Below are 21,837 nucleotides of genomic sequence, written 5' to 3' on the forward strand. Positions count from 1 at the left end.
CACATGTGTAAACATACCATTTAAACTCCTAATGTTCCATAAATCTGAGGTTATGAACATGTAATTTTAGGAAGTAAACCATTGTGCAGCTGATATTTATTAAGCATGACACTAACAGCTGGACTTGCTTTCTTACAAAAAGGTAATTAGTTTTGCTTGCTAAGAGGTTCTACAGCATACAGAGATTGAAGCATGAAAACCGTAGTTGCCAAAGCTTGCGTTTCTGGCAAATTTCCTCTGCACGCTGGAGACACTGAGCAATGATTTCACCAATTCATGATTCTCCTGGGCTGGAGATTATTGCAGAACATGAACGATCCTGCAGACTTTATATAGATTTATTAATAATTGTTTGGCAATAGCTGGCAAAAATTTGAAACACTTACCAGGGTCGTAATGAATTGCAGCAAAGGTTGCTTAGTAGTAACTGTGCAGGCACTATTCTGCATCCACGCACAAAGAAAACTTTAAAAAGTAAGTAAATGCTGGTTATCTTGGATTAATCAAGTTTCTTGGAGATGGATTATGTGCTAGAGTTGCTTTTAAAATGAACAATTTTCTGCAATTCTCACTACAGTCTTAAATGACTCAGTGAGTGTTGCAAATCTATGCCATCTAGACACAGACAGAGAGTGGTAAGGAGAAAAACAATGGGCTCTGCCTGTACTTGGCCAAGACTCCCCGGAACTCCAGATCTCTTGACAATGCATCAGGTCCACTGTACACACTCTAGATTCTTGACAAAGGCGGCCTCAAGCCATCTAGCATGTGTATAATAAATCCCAGTGACCCAATGGTTTCTAATCCCAGACTACTTAGGTACATCAGATCCTGTGTGATCAATAGAATATTTAGCTAGTTCATTATAGCGTATTCATTTTTCAAAGCAGGGATAAACTATAAAAAAAGAACAAAAAGCAATGTGGCTACTGCACAACTACTTACCTTTACCTAAGTAATTCAGTCTCTTTATGCTAATGTGGCACAGAAGGCTTCCACTGCTGTTGGGTTTGTTTGCAATGCTTCTCTTAATCCTCATATACACACATGACTATAGTCAGGCATGTGTAAAGAGGCCTCACGACCGCCTCTCCGCAAGTGATCTGCCTGGTGGATCAACTTGGCAAAGTGACAGCCAACTCCTTTGTGGATGCTGCTCTCCCGCATGTTACATCACGTACATGCAGCTCCATCGTCCCTCCAACCCCATTCCCTCGCACAGCACATAGCAACAGAACACATGGTCAGCTCCTCACCCAGGAGATTGGGTCCTGATCTCTGATGGGCGACATCAGTTAAAGGTTTATACGCAGTTCAAGCCATGTCTTTTAACCATATCTTTTTTTCAGCACTACTTCACCTCTTTAATAGGGGCTCCATAGCCCCCTCTGTTCTGGTGCATCCTCTGTATAATCCTGGGGAATAAACTGTTCTAAATCATCTGTCATGGAATCAGAGCAGGTACAGGTATATACGTTCACTTTGATTACAGGCACCAATCGTGTGTGAATTGACTGCCTGAGACACTCGTACAATCTTCTTTAAACCTTTATTTTGGATGGTTTCTAACATATATAATATAAAATGTTGGTTGCAAATTTCCACCATTCCCTCCCGTATGATATCACTGCAACATACATTAATTTTTAAACAAATTCTTATCTGTATGTCTTGATTACTTTGTTTTTTTTATATATCTTTCAGCACATGATACACTTGAATTGCTTGGTTAATGTCCTCACATCTTTTTCTCCATCACCTGTTACTAAGCTACCAAGGTACAAGTATTCAGGAACATTTTCTTTTTTTATTGTCAGTGGTGATTTGATGGGCTTAATGTTCAGTCTCATTTAATGTATTTTATATTTATGTTAATGTACATGGTCAATCTTCTCCTCTTTGTATTGATTGTGCAATACAACATCATCAGTATAGTATGAATCATCCAATTTTTCCACTTCCATGTAGTATGACGATTTACCTATGCAATCTGCTCATAGTATTCAATATCTGTTGACCCTCATGCTACATGGAGGTGGTAAAATTGGTCAGTGATTGGCCAATTATAATTGAAAGTGTGTACCAGGTTTTAAGCTGTCAATTAAACTTTTGGTTATCTCACATTCCTGGTAACCTAAGCAAAATATTAGAACAGATTGAAGCACAACTGTGACTGTCATATTAAGGGTGCAAACACATCTAATTCTGATTGGCCAATGACTGGCCAATTTTATTACCTCCATGTACTATAAGGGCCAACAGAATTTTAATACTTTGAACACTTTGTGTAGGTAGGCTCTCATACTACATGGAAGTGGAAAAATTGGCCAATCATTTGGATGTGTTTATACAATGTGAGCTGAGGGGAGGGACAATGGTGCTGCACGTGGTGGAGTAGCTTCCAGCAGGTGGGATAAGGGGGGGAGAACAATGCAATTAGCCATTGCTATCGCTTAAAGGTCCAGAGTGACTTTTAGTAACCTTGCTGGTGCCTGTATACACACTAGATTCTTGCCAGAGATGGCCTCAAGCAACCACCTTGCCCTACTTCAGTCTCACATGTGGAAGAGGCCTAACTCTATGATTATTAAATTGCCTAAGCCTTGTACACATGGTAGGGATCATCTTGGGCTGTCCCATGACATTTAAATGATGAACGAGCGCATTGTCTTCACCTGGCAATACTGGTGATAGTTACAGGTCTACTTAAAGAAATTCCATTACATTGACAGAGCAAAAAGGAAGAAATTATAATTATTATTCTTACTCAATGGCCAAGCCAGGGAAACTTCATGGAGTATCCACTAAAGAGGAACCCTATGTATGTTGTTGCTTTTATGGGTTCACAGCAATGGATCTAACATGGGGGGTATACTTACCTACCGTAACTTTCTGTCCTATCAGAGTGATGCAGTGTCTAGCACTCTCACCTTGCAGCAATGCAGTTATAGCTTTTGTTCCTGATGCAAACACTATTTGTGTGGTGCTTGTATGTTTTCTCCAGGTTTCTATGGTTTTCCCCCAAGCAATCCAGTTTCCTCCCACATTCCAAAAGCATATTAGTAGAATAATTGGCCTTGGAAGTACACAACACACACACACACACACACACACACCTGGACACCTGGACACACACACACACACACACACCTGGACACACACACACACACACACACACACACACACACACACCTACACCTACACCTACACCTACACACACCTACACCTACACACACCTACACCTACACACACCTACACCTACACACACCTACACCTACACACACCTACACCTACACACACACCTACACCTACACACACACCTACACCTACACACACCTACACCTACACACACCTACACCTACACACACACCTACACCTACACACACACCTACACCTACACACCTACACCTACACACCTACACCTACACACCTACACCTACACACCTACACCTACACACACACCTACACCTACACCTACACACCTACACCTACACACACACCTACACCTACACACACACCTACACCTACACACACACCTACACACACACCTACACCTACACACACCTACACCTACACACACCTACACCTACACACACACCTACACCTACACACACACCTACACCTACACACACCTACACCTACACACACCTACACCTACACACACACCTACACCTACACACACACCTACACCTACACACACACCTACACCTACACACCTACACCTACACACACACCTACACCTACACACACACCTACACCTACACACCTACACCTACACACACACCTACACCTACACACACACCTACACCTACACACACACCTACACCTACACACCTACACCTACACACACACCTACACCTACACACACACCTACACCTACACACCTACACCTACACACACACCTACACCTACACACACACCTACACCTACACACACACCTACACCTACACACCTACACACACACACACACCCTCTGCAATAGTTTACTGAGTGTGCTCTCCCTAGCTTCCCATAGGAAGCTAAGGAGAGCATCAGATTCCTGCAGGAGATAAGCGCTTTACAAATGTTAGCTTATTTATTAATCTATACATTTTTGTTCCCATCCTGAGAGCATGGGCTGAGAATGTAAAGGGGGGTTCTGACATTAGAGGACAATAAGGCTACTCAGATATAACCATGCTGTCTCATTAATTTTTAGGGTCTCATTAATTTTTAGGGTCAGAAACAAAAATGTACTTCAAGTTAGTTATTTGGATATGGTCTTAAGTTACATACACACATGCAATAACCGCCGTCTAAAACGATTGAGTACAACTGTTTCAGCCGATGATTATTATGTGTTTACAGCGACCGCCAAACGATATTCCTCAGGCATCGGGTATCGTTAAAGATCTGTCCTGTCAGATTCTTAACAACCCCTGATGCGCGAGCATTACGTTCCCAATTTATGTTTACAAGATGCTGGTCGATTGAAGCCATTCTGTCGTCCGCTGATCATCGTTCCTCCGCCCCCTTTCATAGCAACAGAATACATCGCTAGTCTAAAGGCTAGGGATATGTATGTACAGCATCATTCCGCGAATTGTCACCCAAGGGATCGTTTATCGATCCCTGATGGGCGACAATTCTGGCAAGTGTGTATTTAGCGTTAGAAAAGACCACTGACAAGTTTTACAGCTTACTGTATTTTTTGGACTATAAGACTCACTTTTTCTACCCCAAAAGTGGTGAAAAAAGTCACTGCGTCTTATAGCACGGCAGCATGATGGCGTAGTTGTTAGCTCTCTCGCCTTGCAGCGCTGGGTCCCTGGTTCAAATCCCAGCCAGGGCACTACCTGCAAAGAGTTTGTATGTTCTCTCCGTGTCTGCGTGGGTTTCCTCCGGGCACTCCGGTTTCCTCCCACATTCCAAAAACATACGGATAAGTTCATTGGCTCCCCCTAAAAAAATTGGCCCTTGACTACAGTACTTACACTACATAATATAGACATATGGCAATGGTAGGGATTAGATTGTGAGCTCCTTTGAGGGACAGTTAGTGACAAGTTATATATACATTGTACAGCGCTGCGTAATATGTCGGCGCTATATAAATACTAAATAATAATAATAATAATAGTCCAAATGCAGGGGGTTCCTGACTTGTGAATGCCTGCCAATAGTGACCTCCAACCCACCGCGAAGTCAGGGACTCCCTGTACTGTGCCCATGCAGATAAGGACACGGGGAAAAACGAAGGAGGGAGGGGACACAAAGGGGCATAGAGGAGGACGCAAGGGGGACACAAAGGGGCATAGAGGAGGATACAAGGACAGAGGCAGACACATGGGGGACACAAGAGGACACAAGGGGGGCAGAGGACGACACAGGGAGACACAAGAAGTACAAGGGGGCATGAGGTACAAAGGGGGCATAATGCACAAGATGCCCCTTCACCATGGAGGTACCAGGTTTGGTATATATATTTTTCCTCTGGTTTTGGTCCTCTAAACCTAGGTACGTCTTATAGTCAAGAACGTCTTATAGTCCAACAAATATGGTAATTTCTATGAGCCATATACAGTAATCACATTTCCTTTGTCCCTTTTTTATTTCAGTCTGTTGTGTAGGACAACTTGTTTCTCAAATGTCACCGAGCATGTGCACGCTTGTCATCTGCTGGCGCAAAGCATTCATAAAAGAAAAGAATACTATAACAGCCTAGCTTGAAGGGCTGCCAGCGATGCAAGATGAATGTCAGGATGAAGAGCGGAGCGGTTCTGCAGGTAGCGTGTGATCTGAAACACGAAATGTGCACCTCTGCCTGGAGATCACTTCTCAGCCACAGTACACAGCATTGTCAGCATCAACATTTACAGTGAAATTACCAATGACACAAAGCCGGCGGCAGTCTCTCCTGATCTATATACAAATCTGTTGACCGTGTGTTGGATTAACCGTCATTAGTACTAAAGATGCGGCTATTAAACACATAGGCATGTGCCTGAATTTATCGCATCTTAAATGCACCGAAAAGTAAACACAAGGACACGTGACAAAAAATAGCTGTTGATTCAGACATACAGGCGCGAGCCTTGCTACAGTGGCACCATTTCCAGCCACACTATGTGTAATTACACAGCTATTAATTAATGATTAATGATGTGCTTTAGGGATGGAGATAGATTCAACAACAAGCTCTTTGTTTCTGTCCCCATTAGTAAGGTCTGCTTAATCAGAGCCTGCATGCTTGTTGTCAAGAGGAAAAAGCTGCCTTCAAGTGCTCTCTGCAATGTCACTTTAACCCAGTCCTTCCAATCACCGATGCTAATCCATCACTCAGACCCTAGTCACTGACTGAAAGTATATTCCACTTGTGGCTTGCTATATTGATGCCTTCTCAAGTGATACAGAAGTAATCATTCTGTCCTACAGATATTTCACACATACACTACACATCCCACTCGCCTTACTGTTGCTGTAGGCTAATCCCCCAAGAAGAGGAACTGTTTCCCTGTCTGCAAACGCAATTCTTGTTCATTGCTTATTCATGAGGAAAGACTGAAATTCTGCATGTATGAGAGGATCCTGGGCACCTTTATAAGCATACAGACAAGGGTCCTTAAAGGTACAAACTCTAGATATAGGAAAAGGAGAATGGTGGACTACAAAAGCAGAAATTGCACCACTGCCCTATAGAACTATTGTAATTTCTAGTTTGTTGATTATAAAAATCACACACACACGCACACTATGTATCACACCTACATGTATATCATACACACATATACTTCTACATAGCAAAATCTATTATAATAGTAATGATGATAGCAAACCCAATATTTACAGATTAACCCCTATAACATCTCCTGACTTACAGGTCTCTATGCAAAACAAATAGCAATAACTTTAACTCTTTCTTCACACCAATATGACATTTTAGGACTTTCACATACCACACACAGTACAAATTACAACACCAAGGAAACAGGGTAACAATGCATGACTTAAAATAAAATTTTTAATGAATTCCAAAATGTGAAGTGCCATTGCTGTATGTAGATGAGAAGACATTTACCTTGAATGGTCACAACAGGGAGGTCTTGGACACATAGGTGGACAACACACAGACACACATATAGGTTGACTGTGAGTACTCACAGTTCAGAATACAGGAAATGTAGATTGCCCATATTGTCTATATAGTTGGCAGGGCTTAGCCAAGGCAGAACCAATAAGAGAAGAGCCTTCATATTTGTGCACAGCGTTGATATGGCTTCTTCCTGACCAATTTCCTTGCCTGATATTAACCAAAAGCAGCTTTCCAGTGTTTGTTTTTTTGCAGAGGGTTTGTTGCTTGCTTATATCAGATGTAGCACATCATGATTCTGATTGTAATGTCAAGCTAAGCAATGCTGGAAAAAAAATCATTGGCTTGTAAGAGGATTAGTTCATTTGGATGTTAGATTGCTAGAGATGTGGAAGGTTTAGAGACAATGCAGCATGGATGGCGAGACAGTGACTTATGCTGTGAAACAGGCTGATGTAAGGTGAATGGACCAGCCTCCTGCACCACACAGAGTGGTTCTTTACAAACAGCTGGTACATTTACATCACTGCCTACAAGCAGATGGGTTGTGAGAGCTTAGGCGAACCAACGAGCTCTGGCTGCCTGATGCTGTGCAATTTATGTTAATATATGCTGTACACAACGTTGTGATACAGCCCCTTTAAAGAGCCAGGCTGAGAAAGCATCACTTCCCTGTCAGTATAGCTCAGTGTGCTCTGCACTTGTCTGTGATCCTCATAATGTCTGCACGGGAGGACCTCCAAGATCACTGATACCCCCTGCTAATTGTAATGGATGTACATGTCTCTGTACACTGCTGGAGAGACAGCTCCACCTGCAACTGGAACCTGTGGCTGAAAACTAATGCAGTATCTGAAGATCTCAGCTGACATAAAATAATGCATAAGGGACAGCAAACAGTTGTCACTTTCCTGTAGAACATGCTACAAACACCAGAAGAAACAACTAGTAATATGAACTCCTGGAAGCAACTAGTAATGTGAACTCTAGTAATGTGAATACCAGGAAGCAACTAGTAATAGGAACACCAGGAAGCAACTAGTAATAGGAACACCAGGAAGCAACCAGTAATAGAAACACTAGGAAACAACTAGCAATATGAACACCAGGAAACAACTAGCAATGTGAACACCAGGAAACAAACAACTAGTAATGTGAACACCAGGAAACAAACAACTAGTAATGTGAACACCAGGAAACAAACAACTAGTAATGTGAACACCAGGAAACAAACAACTAGCAATGTGAACACCAGGAAACAACTAGTAATGTGAATACCAGGAAACAACTAGCAATGTGAACACCAGGAAACAAACAACTAGTAGGGCCCTTTTCCATTAGCAGTCGCTAGCGTTCGCGCTGAACGCTAGCGATTGCTGAATCGCAAAATGTAAAAAATGACCAGCGATTTCCCGACGTTTGCGGCCGCGATTTTGCTATGCTATGCACTGCATATTATTATTATTTTTATTATTATTATTATTATTATTTAGTATTTGCATAGCAAAATCACGGCAATAATCGCTCCGCCGCGCGATCGCGATTAGGTCAAAAACGAATCGCGGTAGTGGAAATTACCTACCGCGATTCCTATGTTAAAAGCAAACTGTAGCGATTTGTAAAATCACTAGCGGTTTGCGGTTTTGCGATTCAGCCATCGCAAACGCCGTAGTGGAAAAGGGCCCGTAATGTGAACACCAGGAAACAAGTAGTAATGTGTACACCAGGAAACAAACAACTAGTAATGTGTACACCAGGAAGCAACTAGTAATGTGAACACCAGGAAACAAACAACTAGTAATGTGAACACCAGGAAGCAAACAACTAGCAATGTGCGCACCAGGAAACAACTAGTAATGTGAATACCAGGAAACAACTAGGAGCAAATTCACTACATTTCGGTAAAACTGTTGTTAGCAGCAGCGCATAGCAATTTTACCTCTATTCTTAAAAGTTATCGTGCGCTGCGCAATTAGCGCAACCTGTGTTATCTAGTGTTCCTGTGGCTGGATATTGTACTGGTTAAGGGTTCTGCCACAGGAGACCAGGACTTGAATCTTGGCTCTTCCTGTTCAGTAAGCCAGATCTTGGGCAAGACTCCCTAACACTGGTACACCTATATAGCTCGCCATAGTTGCTTTGCTCCCTAGTGATGTGAATTTCAGGAGACAACTAGTTATACCCCCATGCTACCTGTAAGGCTAAATGGACCTACATCTCTGTAGACTGCTGGAGAGCCAACTCCACCTGAAACTGAAAACTGTGTCTGAAAATAAATATCAGCTGTTTTTGTAGTGAATTTTCTCCCTAGTGAACTCCCTAGAGACAGCTAGTAATGTAAATATCAGGAAACAACTAGTAATGTGAATTCCAGGGAACATCTAGTAATGTGAACTCCAGGAAGCAACTAGTAATGGGAACTCCAGGGAACAACTAGTAATGTGAACACCAGGAGGGAACTACTAGTAATGTGAAATGGAAACTTTATTCTGTGAATAGAAAGGTAATATCCAAAAACATTTAAGACCATGTCACAAGACAGACCTTTAATCTACTATTGCTGCTAATGTTATCCAGCAAGCCAGATCTTAAACCAAGCTTGGGGGACACCTGTACATACACTGGATTTTCAGCCATTTAGCGTGTGTACAAAGCTTTAAAGTGAACCTGTAGCTATATTGTTTATAATCCATGTATAGATTAGTGGATAGGGGATTGTCACGGGTGTGGGGATCGAGGCAGGATATGCTGTGAGGGTGTCAACATCTATGGTAAGGACTTTTCCTCACAGATGGCTGAACCACACATTGTACAACAACTGATACTCCAGGGATCGTCCAGCTATCAGTTACCGACTGTATAACATACCTCTGAACTGTACATCTTGGTCTCCTCCTAGAAAGTTGTTAGGTATGATATAACGCAACACTAATGTCAGCATTCACAGCCACAAAGCGTTTAAGCAGTTGATACTGGGTGTGGTTACTGTGCCTGTAATCTCTATCATTTTCTGTTAAAGAGAAACTCCGACCAAGAATTGAACTTTATCCCAATCAGTAGCTGATACCCTCTTTTACATAAGAAATATATTCCTTTTCACAAACAGACCATCAGGGGACGCTGTATGACTGATATTGTGGTGAAACCCCTCCCACAAGAAACTGAGGACCATGGTACTCCTGGCAGTTTCCTGTCTGTGAACCTTGCTGCATTGTGGGAAATAGCTGTTTAGAGCTGTTTCCAACTGCCAAAAAAGCATGCAGCAGCTACATCACCTGTCAACAGTAAAAATGTCACCATGTAATAAATGTCAGAATGTAAATCATGGATTTAAAAGATTTTACAATGAGCAAACACTGACTAAATCATTTATACATAATTATTGTAAAAATTAAGCACTTTTTATTACATTATTTTCACTGGAGTTCCTCTTTAAGCTAATAACTAATAGAAAAAGTAAACCTTTTCTGTACACAGTTGTCCTGTCTGACTGAACTATAAAAACTTAGATAATAAAAAAGACAGATAAAAAATGTCTTCGTCCAAGAGCAAAGTTCAGATGTGGCCATACAATCTGCAGAGTACTGTACGGGCAGGATTTTACTAAGCTGCTTTGTATGTGCCGACATCACAAACAAGATACCAGCTCCCATGTGGGCAAATGGACGGCAGTAGAAAACTGGGACAGGCAAAAATGGCGCACAGTGCCAATAGTGTCAGAATGGCGCTGCGGTTTTTTTGCAGGGATCGGGCTGGAGGAGAGGCAGCGGCCGGGCAGTAGGCTGGCAGCGGGGGTCGGGCTGGAGGAGAGGTAGCGGGCTGGCAGCGGGGGTCGGGCGGGAGGAGAGGCAGCGGGCAGTGGGCTGGCAGCGGGGGTCGGGCTGGAGAGGCAGCGGGGTGGAGGGAGTAGGATTAGGTAGCATGTGTATACATTACATTGTCCCGGCCCGGCGTTCGCTCCTCACTTCACAGCTTGCACGAGTCCTGCATCCAGCCAATCACCATGCGGCTTCAGTTTCCGCATGGTGATTGGCTGGATGCAGGACTCGTGCAAGCTGTGAAGTGAGGAGCGAACGCCGGGCCGGGACAATGTAATGTATACACATGCTACCTAATCCTACTCCCTCCACCCCGCTGCCTCTCCAGCCCGACCCCTGCTGCCAGCCCACTGCCCGCTGCCTCTCCTCCAGCCCGACCCCCGCTGCCAGCCCGCTACCTCTCCTCCAGCCCGACCCCCGCTGCCAGCCTACTGTCCGCTGCCTCTCCACCAGCCCGACCCCCGCTGCCAGCCTACTGCCCGCTGCCTCTCCTCCAGCCCGACCCCCGCCTCTCCTCCTCCAATTTTTCAATGGCGCACTGTTCTGTTTTATAAAACGCTATTTACCGTTTTAATGTATTTACATTAAAACGGTAAATAGCGTTTTATGATCGGCAGAACGGTGCGCCATTTTTTACTCTGCGCCATTTTTGACTGGATCGTAGAAATCATCAATGGTAGCAATAGTATGAGTTAATAGTGGTAAGCATGCATTGCTGGATTTGTACATGTTGCTCCCTAGGTAAGGTAATCCTTGGCTATCCAGTACCCCTCCTGCCCCCCCCTCCCCCCTCCCCTGTATTCAGTAGCTGCACTACCATTCAATGTACTGCAATTCCTCTATTCCATGTTTAGCCCCTTCCATATACTGTAGTTTCATAAAACAATTAGAAAACTGGTATAAAGTAACTGGAAAGGTTCATAACTCAAAGTTCCTCTTCACTGAAGCAAATGGATAACATTGCCAGGTTGCAGGACAACGTATCATATTGTCTTGTAATTAAGTATTTGCTGTGCAAACAACACATAGAAGCTTATGCTGTATCCAGAGGGAGGCAGAGAACTTACTCCAGGCAATGTTATCAATAAGCTTTGTAGTAGCAGTAGAGTATTGTACCATGTTAAATGGTATCATCCTGATTTTAAACTTCCTGCAAGTAGAATTTTGAGTGATGAACCCTTCCAGTGACTTCTTTATACCAGTTTTCTATTCGTTTTACCTATTTTTAATGTTGTAGAGCATAGATGGAATTTTCAGTTTCATACCACTTTTTTATTCTCAGGTTTGCTTAAAGGACTTACGAGCCCAAATAGCGAAAAAAAGATAAGTACCTTAATCAGTTTTAAATGCACGGAGGACGCCGTCCGCGCCCTCCGTGCAGTTCCGCCGGGTCCCCGCAGTCTGATCGCACCCGTGCCGCTCCCGACCCCACGGACGGGGTCGGGCTCCCCTTCCTCTCCTAAGAGGGGCACAGGTTTCTCTTCAGATGTGGCTAGGATGGAGGAAGCGATGCCACCAACATGGTAACGGGGACTCCTTTAAAACTGAAATATCTTTTTCATTTATACTTATATATAGATAATCAAGTCTACTAAAAGAATCTCCTGCAAGAATTAATGGAGAAATGCTATTGGCTTACCATGTGATCAGTTTGTATTTTGGTTACTTGCTAGTAGTGATGGTCAAGTAGATGCAAATAACTTTGAGTTGACGCAAATGTATGCAAATTTTTATGCAGCTTGAAAATGAAATTTTTACCTCAGCAGGATTTGATTGGTTCATTTTCAAGCTGCATACATTTGCATCAACTCAAAGTTATTTTGCATCTTCTTGACCATCACTACTTGCTAGTAATGATCATGTGATCACATCTTGCTTTTGCTTCCTGCTTGAACTGATGCATGCAGCCAATCACAAAAGTACAAACTGATCACCTGGTTAGTCACATTTTTCCCAAATTAATATTTGACTATTAATATTTGACTATTAAACGTCTCTAAATGTAAGTGACATTAAGATGACACTGAAAACGGTTTACAAAGAGCAATATTCTTACAAGCAGAATATATAAGTTCCTTATAAAATACATCCCTTATGTAAGTATGTTCTGAAATCTCTACAGAAATGCTGTAGCAAATGTCCAAATGCATACAGACAGCTCATGTTAACAAACAAGGACATGGTCATAGTCAGGATTCTTCTGTTATCTTCAAGGAAAACACAAAGAGTCAGATTGCCTTGGCAATGACCTCAGCCTAGTCTTTGGGGAACGTTATTTTCACTGAGAAAGATAGGAAGATGCCTAAGCCATCTATCCTGAAATAATTCTTCAGCAAACAGCCAGTGGTCTCCTATGGAGCTGCTCATTTACATACACAGGATGCTTCTATCCCTTGATAAGCTATTGGGGAGGGAAATACCTCATGAGTATAAGCAGCAGGCCAGCTGTCTGAGGTGTCCCAGCCCTGTGTTTTAAGTGATGGGAAGCAGCGTCTTGTAATAGACTCGTGTATCGTGTGGTGATGTTTGTGTAGAGTATGACTTCAGATGCACGGTTGTAACAGTAACAATCATAATTATGTTAGGGTAGTGAGCTACTAAAGAAAGCTCATTACCGAGCTATGCCCAGCTATGCCAGCCTCCAAGAGAAAAGCTTTTCATTCATTGGTAATAATTCTACTCCATTTGTCTCCAGGCTAGGAGATATTTTTCCAGTTGCGTTCCCGCACGGGTTCTGAGTTGCTGCCCTATATTTGCCGGATCAGATGTGTATGTTAAAATGATGTATGGCTCATCAGAGGATGCGTGGCCGGATTGTAAAGGTCACCGGAAACATTTCATAGGATAAGACACTTGCTAGCAGTGGCAGAACGGGAAAATGGACATAGTTAGTTACTAATACTGAATTATTGATAACACCTAATTTGGACAACTATTGTAAAAAAAAAATGTAAATTAAAAATACATGCATTATGCATACCTATAAGATGCACATTTATCCCAGAGTAAATGCACTATAAATCCCTTTTTTTCCTATGTTACACACAGTAGACAGTGATGTGTCCCACTCTGAATGTCCTCCTGACTGCTCAGAGGCAGTTTGCTGGCCCTGCAGAACAAGTCAAGTCTATTACAGCATTCAAGCAGAGTCAGTTGCCATTGAACGTTGTAGTTACCCTAAGGCAAATGCAAATTCATCAAAATGCAAGAGTTAAATGTCAGTCTATCAGGCCAGGTTTACACTATGCATAAAACCGGGCGGGGCCGAGGCGCACGTGTAAATGGATCCTATGTAACGTAGCATCCATTTACACTCGCCACTTAAAGGGACACTTAAGTCAAACAAAAAAAATGAGTTTTACTCACCTGGGGCTTCCAATAGCCCGCTGCAGCTGTCCGGTGCCCTCACCATCTCCCTCCAATCCTCCTGGCCCCGCCGGCAGCCACTTCCTGTTTTGGTGACAGGAGCTGACAGGCTGGGGACGCGAGTGATTCTTCGCGTTCCTGGCCACAATAGTGCCATCTATGCTGCTATAGCATATATCATATACCATATAGCAGCATAGAGGGTGCTAATGTGTCTGGGAACACGAAGAATCACTCGCATCCCCAGCCTGTCAGCTCCTGTCACCAAAACAGGAAGTGGCTGGCGGCGGGGCCAGGAGGATCGGAGGGAGACGGCGAGGGCACCGGACAGCTGCAGCGGGCTATTGGAAACCCTAGGTGAGTAAAACTCATTTTTTTTTGTTTGACTTAAGTGTCCCTTTAAAATGGAGTGGAATGGGAGTGGGTAGGGAAGAAGAGCGCACTTTCCAAACCAGTGCAATTTCCCTGCACACACTGCAGACGCTGCAGATGCCCGCGGTATCAGTGCTAGCCTATAGGAATGGATACCATCCATTCTCACAAGGCTGTTTTCCCTTTCTGTTCCTGCTCTACCCACCTGCTTTCTGTATCTACAGTCATCTTGGGCTCTGCCGCTGCTGGCTCACCCGATATCATTCACAAGTATGTGTCGGTTTATATCATTCGGACTCCCAGCAGAAGCATTTGGTTTCCCATTCGATTGCATTCCACGTAGTCTGAACCCAGCCTTACAGCTCTATTGTCTGATTATTACTATTCAGCAATCAACATTTTTAGTTTTGCAGATGTCAGTAAGGTTATGTATTTTAAAGCAAACCTGAAGTGAAAATAAACTTATGATATAATCAATTGTATGTGTAGTACAGCTAAGAAATACAACACTGGTAGCAAAGAAAAGAGTTTCATGTTGTTTACCAATACATAAAGAGTTTTACAAAAAAACTTCAGTTGTTATCTATGCTAGAGCTTCTCTGAGCTCTTCGACCCACTGGTTTGAATACTATACTGGGTCGTCCTGTTTTCTGAAGCACTTAAACAGCTAAGAAACAGTGAGAGTAGGCTTGAGATAAGGATTTACTGCAAGAAAGTTCAAAGGGTCGTTATTTCTGCTTTTGTTTTATAGCTTAAAAGACAGAGTGTGATTTCTAAATTGCAAACATGACAGAATGATGCAATGTTATATCTGCAGTGGGATGCGAAAGTTTGGGAAACCTTGTTCATCTTCATGATTTTCCTGTATAAATTGTTGGTTGTTACGATAAAAAATGTCAGTTAAATCTATCATATAGGTGACACACACAGTGATATTTGAGAGGTGAAATGACGTTTATTGGATTTACAGAAAGTGCACAATAATTGTTTAAATAAAATTAGGCATGTGCATAAATTTGGGCACATCGCCCGCGGGTAGGGAGCGCGTCGCTAGCGGTGGGCCGATCCGATCAGGTATACATTACCTGACGCTGGCTCCCGGGCATCTTCTCCGCGTCTTCTCCGCTCTGTTCCTGCTTCCATCCCAGCGTACATTAACTTCCAGTGTCACTGCAGTGACCAGGAAGTTCAAATAGAGGGCGCTCTATTTGAACTTCCTGGTCACGGAGTGACACAGTGTACGCTGGGATGCGGTGCGGGGTGCAGCGCGGAGAAGAGGACCCGGAGCCAGCTTCAGGTAATGTATACGGGGGAAGGGGGGGTGGACAGGCGGCAGGAGCAGCTCAACAGATTGTGATCGGTTTCAGGCTTAAACCGATTCACAATCTGTTTGCAGTAAAGGCAGCCATACGATCGCTCTCTGATCAGATTCGATCAGATAGGGATCTGTCAGCTGGTCGATCTAATGCCAAATCGACCAGTGTATGGCTACCTTTACAATAAAAAGCATACCATTCTATTCATTATGTTCTCCTGGGCTCCTCTGTGCTGTTTCTGCCACTCCCTGCTGTGATCCTGGCTTGTAATAGCCAGTTTTAGGCAGCGTTTACAAACAAAAGACATGGCTGCTAACAGCATGTGATAGGCTGAAAGGAGCTCAGTCTGACTCACACAGAGCCTGCAGGGGGCGTAGAGACAGTGTGTATAGCTTCTATCCTATCACAAGCAGTGCAGCACATTCTAGCCTGAGTGCCTGAGCCCGACAAAGCCGTCAGAGGAAAGATTAGATTATACAACAGAGATAATACAGCCACTGTGCAACTAGGAAAGGCTGCAGTAAGACAGACCACATTAGAACAGGTATAGGAACTTATAGGATAGAAGAAATAAGGCTGAAAATGTTGTTACAGAGTCTCTTTAAGTTAAGGTGAGATCTCTACTGTGTGGAGGTAAGTGATCATGCTGGAGATAATAAGGCAAGAGAAAACTTACCTCCACACATCGATCTTGAATAATTGAACACAAAATGCAGTTTTAAATGATGTTTTTTAATATTTAGTGAGGAAAAAAACTGCAAATCTACATGGCCATGTGTGAAAAAGTGATTGCCCCCCTTGTTAAAAAATAACTTAACTGTGGTTTATCACACCTGAGTTCAATTTCTGTAGTCACCCCCAGGCCTGATTACTGCCACACCTGTTTCAAACAAGAAATCACTTAAATAGGAGCTGACACACAGAAGTAGACCAAAAGCACCTCAAAAGCTAGACATCATGCCAAGATCCAAAGAAATTCAGGAACAAATAAGAACAAAAGTACTGTAATTGAGATCTATCAGTCTGGTAAAGGTTATAAAGCCATTTCTAAAGGGTTGGGACTCCAGCGAACCACAGTGAGAGCCATTATCCACAAATGGCAAAAACATGGAACAGTGATGAACCTTCCCAGGAGTGGCCGGTCGACCAATATTACCCCAAGAGCGCAGAGAAAACTCATCCGAGAGGCCACAAAAGACCCCAGGACAACATCTAAAGAACTGCAGGCCTCACTTGCCTCAATTAAGGTCAATGTTCACGACTCCACCATAAGAAAGAGACTGGGCAAAAACGGCCTGCATGGCAGATATCCAAGGCGCAAACCACTTTTAAGCAAAAAGAACATGAAGGCTCGTCTCAATTTTGCTAAAAAAACATCTCAATGATTGCCAAGACTTTTGGGAAAATACCTTGTGGACCAACGAGACAAAAGTTGAACTTTTTGGAAGCTGCGTGTCCCGTTACATCTGGCATAGAAGTAACACAGCATTTCAGCAAAAGAACATCATACCAAGAGTAAAATATGGTGGTGGTAGTGTGATGGTCTGGGGTTGTTTTGCTGCTTCAGGACCTGGAAGGCTTACTGTGATAGATGGAACCATGAATTCTACTGTCTACCAAAAAATCCTGAAGGAGAACGTCCGGCCATCTGTTCGTCAACTCAAGCTGAAGCGATCTTGGGTACTGCAGCAGGACAATAACCCAAAACAAACCAGCAGATCCACCTCTGAATGGCTGAAGAAAAACAAAATGAAGACTTTGGAGTGGCCTAGTCAAAGTCCTGACCTGAATCCTATTGAGATGTTGTGGCATGACCTTAAAAAAGTGGTTCATGCTAGAAAACCCTCAAATAAAGCTGAATTACAACAATTCTGCAAAGATGAGTGGGCCAAAATTCCTCCAGAGCGCTGTAAAAGACTTGTTGCAAGTTATCGCAAACGCGTGATTGCGGTTATTGCTGCTAAGGGTGGCCCAACCACTTATTAGGTTCAGGGGGCAATTTCTTTTTCACACAGCTCCATGTAGGTTTTGAGTTTTTTTTCTTGCTAAATAATAAAAACCATCATTTAAAACTGCATTTTGTGTTCAATTATGTTATCTTTGACTAATAGTTAACGGTTTTTGATGAGCAGAAACATTTAAGTGTGACAAACATGCAAAAGAATAAGAAATCAGGAAGGGGGCAAATAGTTTTTCACACCACTGTACATATACATACACACACACACATATACATATACACACATATATATATATATATATATATATATATATATATATATATATAATCGCGCAGGACCTAGTTCAGCACAGCAGGCGGCAGGTTTTCAACAGCCCGACCTGAGCACGGGCTTACCGCTGCGCACATTAAAATCACAGCCTGTGCTCAGGTCGGTGTAGAGAAGTTTTCACAGTGAGAGATTTACCTTATCTCTTCAGTCCTTAAGTTACCTCCACTGTAGTTATTTTCACATGCAGTCTGTCTTTAACTTTAGAATTCTGGAGTTATTTTAAGGATTGAAGAGTTAACTTTAGAGATCTCATCTTATCTTAAAGACAGAAGAGTTAACTTTAGGTTTGCCTGAGGTAAAATGTTTCCTGAATACTAACTTTATTAGCAGAAGTTGGCGCTAAGGAGACTAGAGCACCTAAGCTGCAAGTTCCAAAGAGGGAATCCCAAGACCCTCAAGGGTATAAGGATTTGCATAAACCCACATGTGCATAATGATGAGGTGGGTGTTGATAAATCTGCATAAGAAAAGCTGTGAGGTGCCAAAATGAGCTAAGTACTTGCATAAACCCACACTTTGCATAATGATGAGGTGGGCGGAGATAAACCTGCACATGGGTGGTGGAGCAGGCAAAAACCTATTTAAGTGGATGAACTATGTCGAGTAAAATCAATCCTCCTGAAGAAGGCTAACGTATTATAGCTGAAACGCGTAGAGGTTCTCTTGTAACTGAACAAACCGTTTCTGGAGCATTTAGGAACTAAACTGGCCGCAATAGCGCTTAGCGACCATTTGCACATCAAAGGATCCTATTGCTTTAAGGTGACGTCACCAGAAAGAGCAGCTTACGGCTTGCTGGAACAGACAGCGGGCGTCACGCTGAACTTGTCAGCAGGAAGTGACGTATGCGACCAAGCATCGCCGAGAGCTGAACGGAAAAGGGAGCTCTGAAGTACCCGGCTGAGTCTATAGCTTGAAGATCGGGGAGAGGAGCTTCTAAGACATAGAGGTACTCTGATTGAACATAGTTTGCTGTAAAGTCACGCTTGAAAAAGCGTTTGTAAACGAGACTGTTAGCACATATGAAACGGGCTGAATCCACTGAGGCTGATCTATGCAGTGTGACTTATAAAGTCTTAAAAGATGCCTGTGTGAAAAACTGACAGCACATATCAAACGGGCTGAATTCACTGAGGCTGAGTGATGCACTGTTGGAACTGACACCTGTTTATTGCACAAAATTGATCAACTCTTCTCATGAATAGGATCTTAATATACGATCTATTTTTGGAATAGTTGCTGGAAAGAAAGAAAAGAAAAAAGCCTTTTTTCTATGCTCCAGGAATCATATGCTATTAAGGACTGCCAATAAGCAATCAAGAGTCTAGGTGTAGATCTTAATTAGCTCAGGTTGTTAGGAAGAGGTTTTTGATACACCTGATGAATTTATGGTATGATTGTGAATAGTATGAAAGGCATGAGTGTTTTGTTATAGGTGTGGTTTTTTTTAGCATTTTATCTATGTACATGAGAATTTTATAGATTAAATCATTATCACTAGCGCGTGTTCCTTATTTATAAACTGTTTCCTGAATACTACATGCCTTATATCACCATGGTGACAGCTATAGAAATGTTATTAAAGACAGTAGAATATTTATATATATATACCTGTATACACACACACACACACACACACACACACACACACACACACACACACACACACACACACACACACACACACACACACACACACACACACACAGAGAGAGAGAGAGAGAGATAATATATTCTCTGAAAATGAAAATTTTCTTTGGTACTAATGTTCTATACATTATCCATACTACACATACAATTCATTATATCACACGCTTTTTTCGCTTCAGGTTTGCATGATGGTTGTAATTGATGGCTTTGCTGGCCAATAGGAATGATCAGAAATGATCAGAAAAGCTCTCAGTTCCACTTTGCTTTACTGTTTTCATTACATAATCAATTTCTGTTTGTTACCCAAGTTTGCATCTGGGTGGCTTTTGTCTCCCCCCATCCCCAGAAATGAGATGCAGATTTGCTCAGAATAACCAAGTGGACTCTTGCCCTTATTGTTAGACTTGCAAACACCTAAAATCTGATTGGTTGCTGTGGACAATGCCTGTTTTCTTTTATAAAACGTACATGGTGGGAGTTCTGGATGCATGAAAGATGTGCTGGAAGACATTCATTATAGGACAAGATGTTGAGCACACAGTAAGCCCACTCTTTCCTGTTATCGTCAGTGACATGGCTGTGGTTGTGGGGATCATACAGTCACATTATAGTAAATCTGTGAAGCACTCATTTATTGTCAGTTTAGATCCAAATTAGTAACAGCCTGAACAAGTAGCGGAAGTATCTGCAGAAGCGGAAGCTGTGGAAATCTGCTGCTCTAGAAATAAGGCCTTCCACTGCTGACACAAGTCACTTCAGGAAAGATGTGCTGCTTTCTACCTTTGATGGCCTGTAATGTGGCCTGCATTGTGTGAACATGTGTGTGACAGGCACCGTCTATGGTCTTCATTAACACTCTGCACAATGCAAAAGATTACTGCAGGTTTGATGCTTCTGTTATTTATCATAATTTACTAGATGTTTCTGCCAACTTAAAGTGTAACTCTGTTTTCATTAAAAGAAACTCCCTCTTGTACAACTCTATGTTTAAAGTTGATGCAAATACACTTGTGTCTCTTGTGCATGTGTTCATATGTGATGCTTTGAACGCACCAGGTAGAGATGTGTTGGATAGCCCCCCCCTCCCCCCAACTTTCAGAACGGGGGCAACCATGAGCTACAGGGTCTGTGCAGGCAGCCAATCAAAATGCAGCTTTAGATCCATATCATATGACAAGGAGAGAAGATGCATGGTGATTGGCTGGCTGCACAGCACTTGTAAACTGAAGATGAGGTGAAGATGACCTGTATCACTTGCAGGGAGCAGGTGAGGTAAAACGCTCAGTTCTGCTACCGCTCTGCACAGAACAGTCCCCCCCAGCTAATGTTCCTGTACTCCTCCCCCAGCCCTCCTGCTATGGCAGGGCTCGTGGTGCCATTATCATGCCCACATTCTGTACCTGAACTCACATAGTGTGGTGAGGGGTTGGCAGATTATTGGATGTATTGGAGTAGCAGCTATGTGAAGACAAGAAGGTGTTGTGCAAAGCATATAGGTAAGTATGCAATTTATATTGCAAACATTGCCTCCCTATAACTTGGAGTGGGATTATGTGTGAACAATGCACATTCGCTTCCACTATAACTGAAAGCACATTGTTTATAGTCCATCCTCAGTTCCAGAGTACTGCATTGCCAATAGAGGGGGCGTAGCTTACATTCTAATTTAAAATGCAGAGGATTATTGCCTTGATGACTTATATTTTGCTGATCTTACAGAGATGAGGAAAAACGCCAATACACTGTTCATGTTCACACAATACACTGTTCACACAATACACTGTTCACACAATACACTGTTCACACAAATTTTCAGTAATAGAAAATTCAATCTTCCAGTGAAAATCAAATTCGAAAATCATTTTGCAAGCTCTGAGAAAATACCACAAACGTATTTTTGTGGAAGCAGCACAGTTGTGAACATACATTCGCAGATATACTCAGGGAGTTGTCTG

The 21,837-nt window shown here is 42.6% G+C and overlaps 1 protein-coding gene across 3 annotated transcripts in view; it reads right to left on the reverse strand.

Annotated features, from left to right (window-relative positions):
• Positions 1 to 21,837, reverse strand: part of LNX1 (ligand of numb-protein X 1) — a 226,713-nt gene that overhangs the window by 176,311 nt on the left and 28,565 nt on the right. Inside the window, exon 1 of one of the 3 annotated variants that reach the window (XM_068278565.1) lies at positions 7,141 to 7,565. The exons of the other annotated variants lie outside the window; for them this stretch is intronic. Within the exon in view, the coding sequence (XP_068134666.1) occupies positions 7,141 to 7,232 (92 nt within the window). The 5' untranslated portion in view covers positions 7,233 to 7,565. Of the gene's footprint in view, positions 1 to 7,140; positions 7,566 to 21,837 lie in introns of those variants that run through there. 3 annotated transcript variants of the gene reach the window in all.

The sequence above is a fragment of the Hyperolius riggenbachi genome, chromosome 1, assembly GCF_040937935.1.
Source record: "Hyperolius riggenbachi isolate aHypRig1 chromosome 1, aHypRig1.pri, whole genome shotgun sequence".
Lineage (NCBI taxonomy): Eukaryota > Metazoa > Chordata > Amphibia > Anura > Hyperoliidae > Hyperolius > Hyperolius riggenbachi.